This window comes from Diuraphis noxia, unplaced genomic scaffold (assembly GCF_037042655.1).
Source record: "Diuraphis noxia isolate RWA-SAM2 unplaced genomic scaffold, SU_Dnox_SAM2 contig0002, whole genome shotgun sequence".
Taxonomy (NCBI): domain Eukaryota; kingdom Metazoa; phylum Arthropoda; class Insecta; order Hemiptera; family Aphididae; genus Diuraphis; species Diuraphis noxia.
This window is the reverse complement of record NW_028301712.1, coordinates 18,437,651-18,454,979: the sequence shown is the minus strand read 5'-3', so window position 1 is coordinate 18,454,979 and position 17,329 is coordinate 18,437,651. Positions and strand designations below refer to the sequence as shown.

General features: G+C 29.9%; 2 protein-coding genes across 3 annotated transcripts; one reads left to right on the top strand and one right to left on the bottom strand.

Annotated features, from left to right (window-relative positions):
• Nucleotides 1–2,294: 2,294 nt before the first annotated feature.
• Nucleotides 2,295–12,450, top strand: MED23 (mediator complex subunit 23). The gene is made up of 21 exons (XM_015523803.2): nucleotides 2,295–2,640; nucleotides 4,085–4,329; nucleotides 4,532–4,664; nucleotides 4,737–4,919; nucleotides 4,988–5,275; nucleotides 6,359–6,562; nucleotides 6,639–6,725; nucleotides 6,800–7,002; nucleotides 7,067–7,584; nucleotides 7,750–7,924; nucleotides 8,022–8,352; nucleotides 8,412–8,566; nucleotides 8,848–9,028; nucleotides 9,102–9,244; nucleotides 9,312–9,438; nucleotides 9,548–9,647; nucleotides 9,957–10,244; nucleotides 10,744–10,903; nucleotides 10,968–11,252; nucleotides 11,321–11,530; nucleotides 11,629–12,450. Exons 1-21 carry the CDS (start codon nucleotides 2,581–2,583, stop codon nucleotides 11,858–11,860), a joined length of 4,308 nt encoding a protein of 1,435 aa, XP_015379289.1. The 5' UTR covers nucleotides 2,295–2,580; the 3' UTR covers nucleotides 11,861–12,450.
• Nucleotides 12,451–12,518: 68 nt separating this feature from the next.
• Nucleotides 12,519–17,234, bottom strand: HBS1 (translation elongation factor EF-1alpha (GTPase) HBS1). Of its 2 annotated transcripts, none has more exons than XM_089220845.1 (11): nucleotides 16,859–17,234; nucleotides 15,461–15,529; nucleotides 15,191–15,385; nucleotides 14,993–15,121; nucleotides 14,693–14,852; nucleotides 14,398–14,631; nucleotides 14,218–14,330; nucleotides 13,594–13,710; nucleotides 13,306–13,539; nucleotides 13,070–13,243; nucleotides 12,519–13,009 (listed from the first exon to the last, which is right to left on the bottom strand). In XM_089220845.1, exons 1-11 carry the CDS (start codon nucleotides 16,899–16,901, stop codon nucleotides 12,546–12,548), a joined length of 1,932 nt encoding a protein of 643 aa, XP_089076971.1. In that variant the 5' UTR covers nucleotides 16,902–17,234; the 3' UTR covers nucleotides 12,519–12,545. The 2 variants fall into 2 exon arrangements, with proteins under 2 accessions (XP_089076971.1, XP_015379279.2); XM_015523793.2 differs by having other exon boundaries at nucleotides 14,693–14,840; nucleotides 16,859–17,233.
• Between the last annotated feature and the right edge of the window lie 95 nt (nucleotides 17,235–17,329).

Here is a 17,329-nt window from a genome sequence, read left to right as displayed (position 1 = left end):
TTATTGTATACTTAATGTAAAATTGTGGATTGTGGATTAAAGATTTTACACCTATTATAGATATTATTCATTGGCTCTTCAGTAAAATTACTTGCCTCAGATCGGCTATACCAGTTACCAGATTTGAAATCCTAAGACCCCGGTTCACCATCCGTCATTGCACTTTATATTCAACCTATATTTTTGAAAATAAAAATCAAATATATTTATGTGGCTTAATACTGTGAAACAAATTCAAACAGATATTGATGTAATAAAAAATTAAATACCTATGATAAATATAGGTATCTTATACCTTTTTTTTGTTTGGTGTTTATTGAGAATTTACAATCTGTAAATATAAGTAAATATGATGAAGAATAATATAAAATACAATAGGCTTTGAATGACTTGAAGAAAGACTCGCATTCAAGTCGCCTTTTACAGTGATTTAAGGTAAATTCATAAATAATATGGTAAATTTTGTAATTTTAGAAGGTCTCTGCACCAGTTGCGCTTGAGGTGTCTTGTAGGATTGTCAGCAGAGACGTATTTAGGCACAGGCCCTATAGGCCCGGGACTAGAGCGGTAACATTGGAGGGCGACAAATTTCAACGATTTTTTTTACAAAATTATAAAAAGTATTTTTCACTTGATGAAATCAAACTCAACTAATTTTTGTTCGCTCAAAATTCTATCTACATGTAGTACCTATACAGGCTACAACTATATTATACACATACGCAATACAGTACGAGCACATAAATAACAAAACACGCGCATTCAATGCGGGTTCGATTTCTTATAATAATGACAAAATTTTATTGTATGTAGTAATTAATTTGAAAATTAAATCGTAGCAATGATAAAGGAGGGGGAGAGGAAGGCGGCGAATAGGAAAGTGCCTATGGTAGGAAAAATCTTAATTACGCCACTGTTTGTCAGGAAGAATTTTAGAGGTCAGTTGAGAGATGAGGTAGTTGTTGTTCATATGGAGATTCCCATGGAAACTTTTTAAAAAATTGATGGCATTGTTGTGGACTGTTTTGATTTGGAGGTCATTGTGGAGTAGTTTGTTTGTTACGTACAATGGAGCTTTGTTAATGATACGCAGACTGCAGACAAATTGATTGAGATACTTGGATTCAAGTTTTTGGCTGGGCCCCTAAGTACGATGCCATAGGTGTAGGTTCATAAGACTTATGAACCTACACCTATGGCAGTGTCGGAGAAGGCATTTGTATATAACGATTTTGTTTTGAAGGTTGATGTTAGATCTTAGTAATGGTTTAAGCAGGCGGTCTACAATTAAATTTTTTTCGTTTATCCTTGAGATGAGGACCCCAAGTTAGTTTTCCATCAAAGGTGAGACCGAGATATTTGACTTGCGTGCAATGAGGAATGGTGGAATTGTTCATGATGATCGGCGGACAGTCATGTGGTCGTAGGGAGAAGATAATATGCGATGACTTGGTTTCATTGATTTTTATTCGCCATTTATTGAACCAAGGCATAAAGATGTTTAGGTGAGTTTGGATTTGTTGAATGGCAATGATAGGGTCCACAGTCAACACTTGAGACAAGTATGGCTGTGTCGTTAGCGTAAGTTTCGATGAGAGTGAACTGGTTGACTGGAATATCAGAAATATAAAAAATGTAAAGAAATGGGGCGATATTGCAACCCTGAGAAACGCCTTACTGGATACCTACCTACATAATTGTTAATAACGTATAGTTAATTTTTTTTTTATTTTTTTCATTATTTGTTATAATTATATTAAATTAATAATTATGATATTTGTGTTAAACATAATCATGATTTTTATTCTTAATTCCTTTATTAAAGGAAATTAGAAAATGGTCAAGATTTATTTTCAAATTTTTTTTAGGAAAATTGTCAGTGGAGGAGACAGGAGAACGGTATATAATTTTTAGGGCCGTTCTTACAATGTCCGGTTAAGTGTCGGTTAAGACTAACCGGTAGAATTCTATCGGTTAACTCATGATAAATTCTTCCGGTTAGTGTTATCAGGCACTAACCGAGCATTGTAAGAATGGCCCTTAGAGGAAAACGGTAACGGACAACGGTCGATCAACCTAAACGTTTACGTTATAATGTTATATTAATAATTATTGTTTAATGTAAAATTAATTTACGATCAAACGATCAATGATATAAAATGTATAAAGGAGTTTAAAATGTATCTCTTTTCAACGGTCTTTGATCATAAATGAATTGTTGATAATACTTATCTTTTATCATAAGTAAACAATCCAAGCACTCCAAGCATAAAAAAATAATAAACAGAACAGTTTGTACTCAGAGTCTGAGTGCCAGATTCGTGTGTTGTTAACAATAATTGAAATTTATACATTTCAAGTATAACCGGTGTTAATGAGTAACTAATAATTAATAATATAATATAATTTAATAATTATGTTATAATATAGTATATTATAATATAATATTATATATCATGTAAGCATCATCGCATTATCGTAAAAATTCTGTAAATCTTTTAATTATTTGTTAAATTATGCGAAAATGTTTTTTATACAATGATTAATATTTTGTGATCTAATTGCAATACTAAAATCAATATGACTACTAACAGTATGACGGCGGAAACCGGCCTCAATCAAATTCTCAACGAAATAGCGGTAAATCACTTAATACTTTTTTAATAGCATAATATAATTTGTCACCAGTCTCAATGATACTCAGTTAAATCCAATCACGATATTATTGTAGTATGTGCGGAGGATGTTGCAGACATTAGTCATAAGTACCTTGTAAATTGATAATTTTAACTGGTTCGTTATACCCCATATTTGAAAACCTTATAGCCCCGTCACTCGGGGTTGTTACTCGCTGTCATCCATAAAAATCGATACATTGGTATAAATAATAATAATACTAATAATTAATTGTATAGTATAATTGATGGTTATTAATTTTTTGATATGCATGTTAAAAATAGGTATATACTTAAACGCCTATATAAGCTATAACGATTAATAATTCATTTTTTAATTTGTACCTTTAATAATAATTTATCTTTAAAAAATGTTTCTACTATTTATATTGGCACAAATCTTTTAAATTAATTTTTGTAAAGTTTGAAATAATAATAGAGACAATAGAAATCTTTAAATTGAATAACAACTAATAAAAACATAAGTAAGACTCATAATTTTTTTATTTAACCGTTTGATGTTATATTGATTTTTAAATAACCCATACTATATGGTAATATCCCGGGTAATATAGTAATGGTACATATTTTAAAATTATTAATGTAACATATTTATTATAAATTTATAATGAATGGTGGCGAGATAACAAATTTCAGTGGTAAGCAGGTTAAAATTTTCATATGTCTAGGCATACTAACAAACATAACAAACCAGCATCTATTTTTTTTTCGAGAGGTGCTTCACTGCGACCAAACAATTTTTTAGTTTACTTTGCAAAATTAATGCTCAATTGACATTACAGATGCTTAAGCTCATTGACCCTCTGGCTAAGTCACTATAATACTATACTAGTAGTCACTATAAAAGTAGCTATTGTTTCATTTAAAAATATAGTTAAATGTTAAAAGAATTAAACTTGGCCGGACAATGTGTTGGAATTTGTGTCTTCTAATTTTCTAAAAGAGTTCAGAAAGAACAGCTTTAAAATGTTGTTTTGTGAATTTTTGAGAGTTAAAAGCATCAAAGATTTAATTTTTCATAGATATTTATTGATAATTTGTTAATAAATTACACTATGATTTTGACAGTGTTATACAAATCATAATATTATTTTATTATGATATTGCAAATGTGGCTTTATCCATTGTTCAGTTTATAAGTTTAAAATTATTAGTTTGTAATCTAACATAATATTTGTGGCCAACTGCCAATCTACAATACCTATGCTTAATACTTTTTAAAATATTTTATATAGGTTGGTAGGTACAAACTACTTAGCTAGCAAATATTTTTGTATATTGTAGTTTAAATACTTAAATATACATCTAATTGCTTACAAATATCAAAATAATATTTTTATGAATAAGTCTATATAATTATATAACTTTAAGTATGTTTATCATTTCAGAAAGTTGACGAATTGGTTGAAGCATTCAATGGATATATTCAAAAAGATTCTTTAAATAACTGTGAACAAATTGATAAATTATTCATTATGCTTACAAATATAGTTGTCCGGTTGAATGATGAACAATTAAGTATGAGCATTAAAATTATATTAAAAATTGCTTCTACACAAACAGTTAGTGTACGCCAAAAAGTTTTTCTCAATATGCTTCAAAAATTAGTTCAAAAACATGGTGTTTCTTCAAGGTAAATACAATTTTATTCTATTAAAATTAGAAAAGATTTTATGTTCAATGTAACTATTTACTGCAATAATTATATTCTTAATTAATAAATGTCAAATAAACAAAATCTTTAAAATTAAGGCTGTAGCCTGAAATCAATTAAATACTCTAATCGTGGAAGTGCATTTTTTGTTTTTATTTTAACTATGCATTGTTTACTTTAGGTTGATGTGTGAATGTATAATTAATTCTGAATACCTCGTATATACAAATTCTGAATTCTGGATTGAGTGTTTTCATATAATTAAAAGTATATTATCTACAGTTGATTATAAAGGTGTTAGAGAAATAATGAAGGTAAAAATAATATAGTTCACTAATTGAAAATTGTATTAAATCTATTTATGTCTTTCTCTTTATAATTTTTAGGGTTGCTTTGACAAAGTGGTTGCGATGCCAAAAGCATTACCTGCTTCTATATTGCCCCAGTTTCTTGCACTAGAAGAAGTCATACGATATATATTTGATAGAGAGTCATGTCTCCTCCCTGGTTATTTTGTTATTAATGAAATACTTAAAGTATACAGCGAAAACAAGGGATGGCCTCATTGGGTAAACGACAATTTATTATATTCGACAATTATGTTTGTGTTTCTTATTATGTAAATTATTTTTAACAGAAACTTGGTTGTTTGGTATCAAACTTTGTGGAGAGCTTTCGTGCTGCTGCACAAATGACATCAATGATTGGTCATACTTCTATGTTACCTGTAGTAGAACATTCTGGTTATGGCGATCACTTAATCACTCCATGGAAATTAGATCCAAATACATTAAAACTGACCTTAAAAGGAAATATTCCATACCCTAAACAACTGTTGCAGCCACAGACTAAATTATTAAGATATGTACTTGAACAACCTTATTCTAGAGATATGGTTTGTTCCATGCTTGGTCTACAGAAAATGGTAAATAATAAATATTTATTTTAAATTTTAAAATATGTTAATTTTTTATGATATGACTAAAAAAGTTAAATAAATATTTTGAATAAGTCAAAATATTGAATTTCCAAGCAAGTTTTGTTACTCAAAATCAATTTTTGTTGTATAGTGTATAAATAGTATAATATATAGACTTTTTGTTAAATTATAAAATGTTGAGTCACTATTTAAATGATAAATATTTATTATTATTATATTATTCTTTAAAAAATGAAAATTTTATGATAACCGTCAGTTGAAATTGTTGGTAAATTTTGGACAAATAAAATCCATCATAATTGATTAATCTATACAGATATTTAGTTATTTATTAAAATATTTTGAGCCCTTTGTATAGTTAGGTAGATATGATACGAGAAAGATTATGAAATTTGTACAATTAAAAATTTAAAACAACTGGAGTTGTGTTGGCATGAGACATATAATGTCTTAGAGGTTCATTACTCATGTAGTTGGTAGAACTAAAGGGTAAGTGGAACATAAAAATTGAGTGAGAGGACTTTTGGGGAATTCAATATATTGGGTGGGTAGGGGGAGGGGTTGAACCTCCAAACCTCTCCTCTATATATGCCATAAAAATGAAACTTTGTTTAAACTTTAAAAAATAGTTGTATAAACAGTATACTGTTATGTAGATGTAGATTAGATAATTAATAAAGGATTTAATACTGAAATTAATATAAAAAAATTTTGATGGGCTAAATTTTAATATTGAAGGGGCTAAGCCCCTCCAAGTCCCCCTAAATTGTGCTCATGATTAAAACCATAGAGAGCCTTAAGAGAAAATTTAAGTCTAATGTCTTTAGCCAATCTCATAACGAAGCCCAACGTTTTAATACAGAAAAGCAAATCATCTCAATATTCATTCAAATACATTATAGCTCTAATTGATTCAACTGCATAAAACTAAACTATTCTTAATAACAAATTGCTTCCCAAGTTAATCATATATGCAGTAATTATAGATAAGAAAAATCTTAATAACTCAACTATGTTATCCATTTCATTTCAATGTTATTGTATTCAGGATATTAATCTTTTTTTTAGAATAAACAAAGGTGTATAGTATTAGAAGAACAGTTGGTAGAATTAATAATTAGATCAATGGAAAAAAGTGATAAAGAAGTGACAGAAGGTGCAGACCCAGAAGAAAATCATTGGCTATGGTTGCATATTTCAAGTCAATTAATCTATTTTATACTATTCCAATTTGCTGTATTCCCAAATGTTGTCAATGCTCTTCATGAAAAAGTAAAAACATTTTCCCTCTAAATATAATTTTACTTTCTTAGTTTTCTTATCTGATAATTTTTAATTTTAACCATAGTTGTTAAAAAAAGATTTACATAGATCAAGAGATCGTTTGATGTGGGTACTTTTACAATACATATCAGGAAGTATTCAACGAAATTCAGTAAGTGTTTATTATTTTAGACACTTTAAGTATAGAATATTATATATCTACATGAATGGTTTTGTTTATTTTAGCTTGAAAATCTTTTGCCTGTATTGAAATTGTATGACTTATTGTATCCTGAAAAAGAACCATTACCTGTTCCTGATACCAGTAATGCACTTTGTACTCATCAAATGGCCGTTACTTGCATTTGGATTCATTTATTACGTAAAGCTCTTATGGACAACATTAAATTTCATAGACCTATACCATCAGCTTTAAAAGCACATCACGAGTAAGATGTACTATAGTAAAGTTATATAGTTAACATTTTAATCTTATGATTATATTTTGTTCAGTTATTTACAGTTGCTGGTACAGCCTTCAAATAGTGCTTTGTGTATGGGTACTGATTACCGTGTACCATTATTGTGTAATGCGTTTTCCACAAATAATGAATGTTTATCTCGTCCAATGGCTGCTCTTGTAGATGCTGTATTAGGGAGTAGTAGTAATCGAGGTATATCTGGTGTAACATCTAACACACAACAGTCGACTCAGTCACCAGTAATAACACCTGCGGTAGGCGGAACATCTCCAGTAGCTTCGGTGCCAGGTTCTGGAGGCACTACTAGTCCAATTAGTGGAAATGCTTCTTCTTCTAATGCTATGGGTCCAACTACACCACTCAGTATGGCTGTTTTAGATTCATTGACAATTCATGCAAAAATGAGTTTAATTCATAGTATAGTGACTCATGTACTGAAGTTGGCTCAATCTAAATCAAATTTAGCACTGGCACCTGCGCTCGCAGAAACATATAGTAGACTTTTAGTTTACACTGAAATAGAATCGTTGGGTATCAAAGGATTTATAAGTTAGTAAATATATGTTTAATATAAATTAAAATAAACTAAGTAATCTATTTATTATCAAATTATTATATTGTGATGGTTTTTTACAAAATATATGTTTCCCAACTCTAACTGTATAATATTGGGTTAAAAATTTTTAAATTTTTTTTATTAAATATTTATTATAGGTCAAGTATTACCTACGGTTTTTAAATCACATGCATGGGGAATTCTGTACACTCTGTTAGAGATGTTCAGTTACAGGATGCATCACATTCAGCCTCATTATAGAGTTCAGCTCCTTTCTCATTTGCACAGTTTGGCTGCAGTACCTCAGACTAATCAAACTCAACTCCATTTATGGTAAATATTCACTTGTTATTAAGTATTTATTAAATTCATAACTAATATATATGTATAGTTAATATTTTATACATAATAATTGTGTAATTATGTTTAGCGTGGAAAGTACTGCATTAAGACTGATAACTGGCCTCGGGAGCAATGAAGTTCAACCACAATTATCCCGGTTTTTAAGTGAACCTAAAACTTTAGTGTCAGCAGAATGTGAAGAACTCAATCGTGCACTTGTCTTAACATTAGCTAGATCTATGCATATTACAGGAACATCGGCAAGCCAAGAAGGGTCTTGGTGTAAAGAGTTACTGACTACAATCATGGCCAATACACCACATACCTGGGCTCCACATACATTACAATGTTTTCCTCCTGCACTTGCAGATTTCTTTGTCCACAATCCCATTACTAAAGAAAACAAACAGCAACTTAAAGTATGCTAATTAAAAATATTGTCAATTGTTTAAGTATTCAAATAAATATTTATTTTTAGAAAGCAGTAGAAGAAGAGTATCGGAATTGGGCATCAATGACAAATGAAAATGACATCATTGCCCATTTTTCTGTACCTACTGCTCATCCATTGTTCTTGTGTCTTCTATGGAAAATGATAATAGAGACTGACAGAATCAATCCAATTGCTTATAAGTAAGTATGATGAAATAAAAATTTTCATTTTATAATTTTGAAATTTAAATTAAAAATCTACCACTTTTTTGTTTATTGTGTGCATTGCCAACAACACAGTCACATGTTATATATTATCCATTACTTGTGATGAGTTGGACTTACTCATTATTTTCATTATTTCTTCCTTACAAATCGCAAATTATCTTTACTTATTACTTTATTAGTTACGTATTGTTGCTCAGTAATTAAGTATCCTCTTACTCTCCACTGTAAAAAGTGTATTATAAATTATGTTTTAGAATATTGGAGCGAATTGGTGCACGAGCTTTATCTGCTCACCTTCGCAAGTTTTGTGATTATTTGGTATTCAAATTTGCTGTGTCTGAAGAAGGCCAACATGTTAACAAATGTGTTGATGCTATCAATAGCATGATTTGGAAATACAACATTGTTACAATTGATCGTCTTGTTCTTTGTCTTGTAAGTTTTCAACAAAAATATTCAATTCTTTCATGTTTGATTAAAAAACCCTTAATCAATTTCTCAATTACAGGCACTTCGTACCCAAGAGGGCAGTGAAGCTCAAGTGTGTTTTTTTATTATACAGCTACTTTTATTTAAAGGTGCTGAATTTAGGGCTCGAGTGTGTGAATTTGTTAAAGAAAACTCACCTGAACACTGGAAACAGTCTAATTGGTAATGGCATTTCCGTAAAAAAAAGAGGTTGTACTTGTTTTAAATTTAATTTTTAATTATTGTATAGGCATGAAAAACATTTAGCATTTCATAGAAAATATCCTGAAAAATTTGCCCCAGAAGGAATTTTGGATCCTGCATCTTATCAACCCTTGCCTGTGTATTTCGGAAATGTTTGCCTTAGATTTTTACCGGTAATGTTAAAATAAATATGCACTAACAATAGATTATAAGTTAATTTTAATTAATGTTCAATATATTGTTATTAATATCTAATATTTCTACATTTATTATTTTACATAGGTTTTCGATATAGTTATTCATAGATACCTTGAATTACCACCAGTAACCAAGTCATTAGAAACACTCTTGGATCATTTGGGATGCTTGTATAAGTTCCACGGTACTTAATATATACTTTTAAAGTTGTATTACATATAATAATTATATACAGGATAGAAAATGCGTAGAAAGACCATACAAATCAAAAAAAATTTCAACACCAGTTTTGGTATATTATATTTTTGTACTGAATTTGGTGGTAATAATATTCTTACTTTTTCATGAACATATGTTTAATTTTAGAAAATAAGCTTTTAAATTAAATTTATATGGACCATTGATGCTTATACGGCTATTTTCACTTTTTTTCTATCCTGTTTGTATTTGCACATAAATATTATAAATACATTATTACTAACTATTTATTTAGATCGCCCTGTCACATATTTGTATAACACTTTGCATTATTATGAATCCAAGTTACGTGATCGGCCATCATTAAAACGTAAACTTGTGTATGCGGTACTTGGATCATTATGTGAAACACGTGGCTGCTGGACATTGTCTGAATCATATCAAAGGTACAATATACAGACACCAACATCAACAAATGCTAATTCAATGGGTGCTAGCACCGATGTCACAGTTACTCCTTCAGCTCCTATATGGGTGCCTGACCTAGAGTATTATGTTATGCTGGTTAAACGAATTACAGACAGTATCCTTTGGTTTTGCTTGAATACAATTATAATATTGCCGTCGTAAGTAAAAACGTCATAGAACGATTTTGAAAATAACATGTTTTTGTATAGATTAAATAGTATGATGTATAGCATTTTAGTTATTTGATTATTACTTATATTATACTTTTAGAGTAATATTTCATACATTATTTGTTCATCTACACAAGCTAAAAGCCAAATTTTACAATTATATTTTATTTGTTTTTACCAAATTTTTATGTTTTTTGGGACTTAAGGCGTTTTTGCATACAATAGCAGAACAGGTTTGGTATATAAGTTGAGCATTTTTAACAATATTTCTATATATTGTGTCAATAATTCCAATTTTATTCTAAACATTGTTTGTTGTAATAATAATTAGTTCTTTAAAATATTGTTTCTTATAAGTCTTTTTAAGTGAACTGAGATACTTATTGTTTGACAATTAACTATCTTTGGTTCAAAATTACCAATTTTCCTTGACTTTTTCTAAAGCCATGAACGGAAATGTGAAGTTTCCAAACATAGACTGGAGATTTAATGAATTCCCCAATCCTGCTGTTTATGCGCTGTACATGACATGTGCAGAACTCATGGCATTACCACTATCTCCAGCTTCAGTGGCTAATTCTTTACTTGATGTTGTGATGCAAAGGTAACTTTCATTATTATAAGTTAAATCTAGTAAGATTAATAATAATTGTAACTTTTGTGCATAGATATACTGAAATTCCATCACATGAAATACATTGCTGGATAAATAGTATTGGTCTTATTATGTCTGCCATGCCAGAACCATTCTGGGTGACGTTACAAGACCGAATCATGCAAATGATGCAAAGTCCTGGTTTAGTTACATGGCAGTATGCACACACGCCATTCCAATTATTTAATTTTGATCTTGCTCATGGATGTATGCTTGACAACCGGTTTATTTACATGTTAGCCTTGGCTCACGCCACATGGCATCACGCTGGCGTTGGACACATTGCTTCTATACCACTGTAAGTCAAAACTATGGACTATGTTATTTTTATTAAAATGTCATTCACTATCTTTAACATTTCTATAGGTTTGTAAAAGAAAAACTTGGTCCTTCAGTATACAGCGAAGAGCAATTTATATTTTTATGTCATTTGGTTGCACCATTCCTATCTCGTTATAATCTTGATAAACCATCGCCATCTATAGTAGACATCACTGTCGAACTATTCAATGCTTTGGAAAGAATGGATAAGCATGTTCAGACTCTACGTTACATGGACCCAATCTGTGATCTATTGTATCCTTTTTTAATTTCTAACTTTAGCTTTTTCAGCTCGAGTAAATACTCTGAAATTTAATTTTTAAATCATAAGTTTCCTTAATTAATTAATTTAGGTATCACATAAAATATCAGTATGTGGGAAATTTAATGAAATCGGAAATGGAAGGGATTGTGTATCGCTTAAGACTGCCCTTACAAAAGAAATTGAGATTCATTACACAATTAAGTTTAGCTGAAGTCGAGGCAATGAATCAACCAAGTGCAGATCCTGTAGTTGTGATCACAAATGGCACAAATGGAACTGCAACACCTCAAAATGCTAACACTACTTCTGTACCTCAGTAATTAGTTGAAGTAAATAATCAATTACTTTTTACTGTACTATATCATAAATTATTTATACAATACATTGTAGTTATGGGTTTTTAAAGAAAAATATTTTAATTTTATTACAATAGATAAATTATAAAAACATGATCATAAAATATGGTCCTATAATAATTATAGATAAATTCATATTGTAAAAATAATGACTTTTTGTAAATTTTTTTAGAAAAATATAAGAAATAAGTGAAATTATTGTTTACCATGCGATTAAAATATTGTATTTAATACTTTTATTCTAAGTAATACCATTGATTATAATACTATTTATAATCAATGGTAATACCCAAATGATGTTTTAAGACTGATAAAGAATTTATGAAAAATTATTTGAAAACTTTGTTACTCTAGTCGAGTTGCATAAAAAAAAGATTAATATTCACTTAGATTTAATGAACCAATCAATGTCCACTTAATGATGCTCAAGGGACCATTACCTCACTATTGATTGATTAAATTTATAGTAATTGTTTATGCAACCCGGCAGTAGACTATAAAAGTATGTATGTTTGATAATATTTTTTAAATTAAATCATAATGTATTACTAATATTCAATGCTTGAAAATGTATTCACCAATTATTTAATAATTTAAAAAATAAGAGGGAAGAGTGAAACAATTTATTTCCCGAAACATGTATATTTATTTATTTATTAAAATTGACTTTTGTAACAAGACCAGCTGCTATAGTAGTACCACCAGACCGTAACATTACTCTACCCAATTGTCTGATGTCTGAATATATTTCTACACAAATTGGCCTTGATAGATTTATTTTGATTAGAGCATGAGTATTTTTTTTTATCATTCGAGGATTTTTCTTGATGACTTCACCAGTACTTTTATTTAGTTCTGCTAGAAGTCTACTAACAACTGCTGATTCTGATGAACTTTGATAGTGCAATACAATCTGATGCCCACGAACAATGGGGAAGTCCACATTAAATACAACCACTCGTGCTTCTAAAACTGATGTTACTGGTATTGGTAATGAAATGTCACACAAAACGCAACCAGAGTAAATAGTTTGAGCATCATAACCAGTAAGTGAAACACTGATAAAGTCACCAGCTAATCCAATTGGCTGTGGCAATTCATCTATTTCAATACCTGATGAACACAATATTGTTAATATTTTTTTCATTATAATAAATTAACAAAAATAATCACTCTTAATTTGTGCGACTTCTCCCTGTGGCTGTACCAAAACTTTATCACCAACTCTAAGCTGTCCTGTTTCAATTCGTCCAACAATTGAAAATCCTGATCCTGAACTTTTAAAAACATCACTTATACATAACCTTAATGGTTTAGAAATTGCCCGCTCAGGTGGTTTAAATGAATCTAAAAACAAACATTTATAATATAATTGTTTTGAAGTATCTTTAATTTATTTGATTACTAACCAATAACATCCATTAAACAAGGACCATTATACCAACGGGTTAGCAATGCTTCATTTGCTTTTGTAGCTAAATTTTCACCGCTTAACCCGGAGCATGGTACAAAAGTAACATCAGATTCTTTGTAACCAGCTTGTTTCAAAAACAGTCCAAGTTTTGTTTTGATCTCCTCAAATCGTTCTTCAGACCAGTTAACAGTATCCATTTTATTTACTGCAACTCCGAGTTGAGTAATTCCTGAAAAAAAAAAATGTATATTTTCAAATGCAAAATAATTTTCTTGTTAATTACCCAGAGACCGTATTAAGAGGGCATGCTCTCGTGTCTGCCCTCCACTGTCAAATCCAGTTTCAAATTCTCCTTTAGTTGCATCTACAACTAACATAGTTGCATCAGCCTGAGAAGCTCCTATAAAATCATTGCATAAACAAAACAGTTTTCAAATTTAGTTTTAATGTGTTGATTTATAATCATAAATTCAATTCACATATATGCATTTTAATAATGATTTTTCAAAGATTTAATAGTTTTAAGTATAAATATTTTTAATTGTTCTATTGCCAATTACACTTAAAATGTATAAGATACAAATAAATTACAGACTTGTTTATTTAAAAGCCAAGTTTGGTACATAAAATAAAGTCACTGTCTATATAGAATGGCTAGTAATTGGTACTAATACCATAACTTAAGACAGTAGTAATTATTCAGAATTCTTTACCACCAATAAAATTAACACAACTTACAATCAAAAATTGATTTCATCCCATAGATTACATAAAGAATATCTGAATATCCATCTATATAGGCTATTCAAGTGATTCAAACTAATACGAGTATATCAATGAGTAGAAAAAATAAAAACATGACATAGAATCTAGTTAGTTTTAACTTATAATTATAACATAACATTACCTGTAATCATATTTGGTATAAAATCTTTATGTCCAGGCGCATCTAGCAGAGTAACATCTTTAGTTTTTGTTTCAAACTTCAAATGACCTACGTCCATTGTAATACCACGGTTTCTATTATTACAAATATAATATAAAAATAAACATCATATAACATATTAGGCATAAAATTAATAATTACCTTTCTTCAGCAGTTTCGTCTAATACCCAAGCATAGAGAAAACTCTGTTTACCTAACTTTCTACTTTCATGCTCATACTTTTGTATGGTTCGCTGTTGTATATGTCCTAATTTATACAGTAAATGCCCCATTAGAGTACTTTTTCCAGCATCGACATGACCAATTATAATTAAATAAAGTTGATCTTTATGAATGGACGTTGATAAATCTTGATTATCTCTAACTTTGTTGCTCCTATTAAAAATAATAGAATATCAATGAAATTAACTTAAATTATTTATCAACTATTTTATACTTGGGCGAATTTAATTTGCGATCTACACGTGGTGATCCTAAACGAACATTTTGAGGAGATCGGTTGCGAGGTGTTGCAGCTGGTGAGCATATGGGTGTGCTAAAAGGTGTTTGTTTAGGTGTTGCGATTAAGTTCTTATTTTTTGACCCTGAAAATAAATCTTGAATGATTATAATAGTTTTTTTGGAATCAGTGAAGTAGCATATTAAGTATTGTTACAAATCTACTATTTTATAATGCAAAAATAAACACGCGAATTGCAATGCTCTACAATATATTATATAAATATGTATAGTGTACCTGAAATAGATGCATTTCCAAAACCAACAATGATGTTGTCTTTATTTTTTGATGAAGAAGCAATAACAACAGAAGGAGGTCTACTTAACCTCCCATCAGCAGGTTGCTGGTCCTTTACTTTTGTAGAACCTACATAATTTATTATACAATTATAAATATAATAAATTATAATCATTAATTAAATAATATTTAATTTACTAATTTTTGAATTTATTATTTGATCAACAGTTTTATCAATATTAAATTCATTATTAATTAAATGTCCTGCTACAACATCCTTGGCAAGTTCAAAGCCCAAAATTTCTGTTACTCTTTGTAAACATGAATTAACTTTGGCATCAGTTAAATCTTGATCTGAATCAAACTTGGATTTGTGATTAATTAAATAGATTGCTAAAAAAAATATTCAAAATAAATTAAAACTTGAAAATAAAATGTATGAAAGCAGAAAAGATTAATAATATTTACCATCACTTGGAGAAATACAGTCATCTTCAAATGAATTTGAATAATCATCATCATCATCATAATATTCATCTGTAAACAATTATGTAGGTATCTACTAAAATGTTTCTATAAATAGGTAAATTGAATTAATTTTCATTCTTGAAAATATAAATTATAATTGACAGGTATCTAATAGAAAACAATTAAAATACTTTCAAAACATCCAACTCCCTACTCATCATCACAATTAAATCCTTTCTTCGAATTAGACTTTGACGTACAGTTTCTCTGAGTCCCTGGTCATATGGGGATCTCCGGTAACGAGACTGTAGACTCTTTGGGTAAATCGACAGCCTCCTTATGCTGTCCCCCAACCAGCACAATACCCGGGACTGACTTTTGCCCAATGTTAAAAAATAGCGTTGATAAATTATGGCTCAGATACTGGGAAGGTCTTCCCACTTAATGTGCCACTTGGTACAAGAGACATCGCACCATCCATTTCTCTTTTTCCTTGTTTTGATAAATTTAAAATATCTCGGAAGAATATTTACTCTTTCTCTCGCCTTCACTTTGGATACACCTTACTACCTTTGCACTCATTTAAGCTCGGCCTAACAGATTCGCCCCTTGACACCCGCCACTTGCAATATCACTCACATCCTTTTAAAACTGTCCATATATCTTCTCCCAAGGCAAAAGCTTTCTCTCCTTAATTAATTCTCTAAATATTCCAGCCAATCCTCAATCTATCCTTTCCTACAATTCCCAATCTGTTATTTTATCAACACTTAATTTATTCAACCAGGCTGCTTTCATAATTTAAATTTAAAAAAAAAAATGTTTTTCTAATTTAGTAGATATTATACATTATTACATGTTTATTGTAATTGTCGAACTAATGATTCTCACCAAGTTTCTTAGATAAAAATTTAAAAAAATAGAAAACAAAAAAATATTGTTTGAAAAGAAATTATTTTATATATTCTACTTAAATATATTAAATACAAACTACAAAATACTGAAATAAACATGTTACAAGGACGTATTTTTGGTGGCAACTTTTAAATATTCAATAACATACGACTAGACCTATCAGTGTTGATGTAAGTTACTAAGTTCTCAAGCACATAAATGTATTTATTTATTTGAATTTCATAGTGATACGCCAAATTGTGAAAAGGCTCAAGCCAATGCAGAATTTCTCAAATTCACGAGCAAAACCATTTGTACATCAATTCTATATTTTTAAATCAAAATAATGATGAACGCTGACTAATTGGCCTCAAAGGTTTACCGAAATGTCCTCAAAAAGTATATTGCAAAACCAATTCAAAGATTTGACAATTGACTGCAGACGAGCGCCGAATTCCTGGGTATAATAAATCCGACAGTGGTCACTATCGAAAGAAAGTTTACCATCGGAATATTGCGTGGTCCGTATGTTCCTGTGGCGAGCCATATTTCCGCGAACGATACCACACTCGGCACTTTTATGGCCCTCGACCGCGTCTAGGACAATAGACCTTTACGTACGTGGTACTCGCAACCCGGTTGGTATGTAGTATCCAATAGTAGTAGTCGTCACCAGACAGACGAGAAATCGAAAATAAAAATTTTTCTAATTTCATGCAAGGCAGATACGTCCGATGTAAATATGTATTATGTAATGACTAATGGTATGAGTGTTTGACACTTGAATTCCGCAGTCGGCGCTTCCGTACGGTGTTCACTTTGACACTTTTACACTTTCACATCAGCACCGTTTCGCTCAAAGGCCGAACTTGATTGTGTTATCAGATAAAAGCGCACCTAACCTAACCGTGACCACGATTAAAGATAATTTGATAATTTGATAAATTGATAATGATAATAATAATAATACAAAGA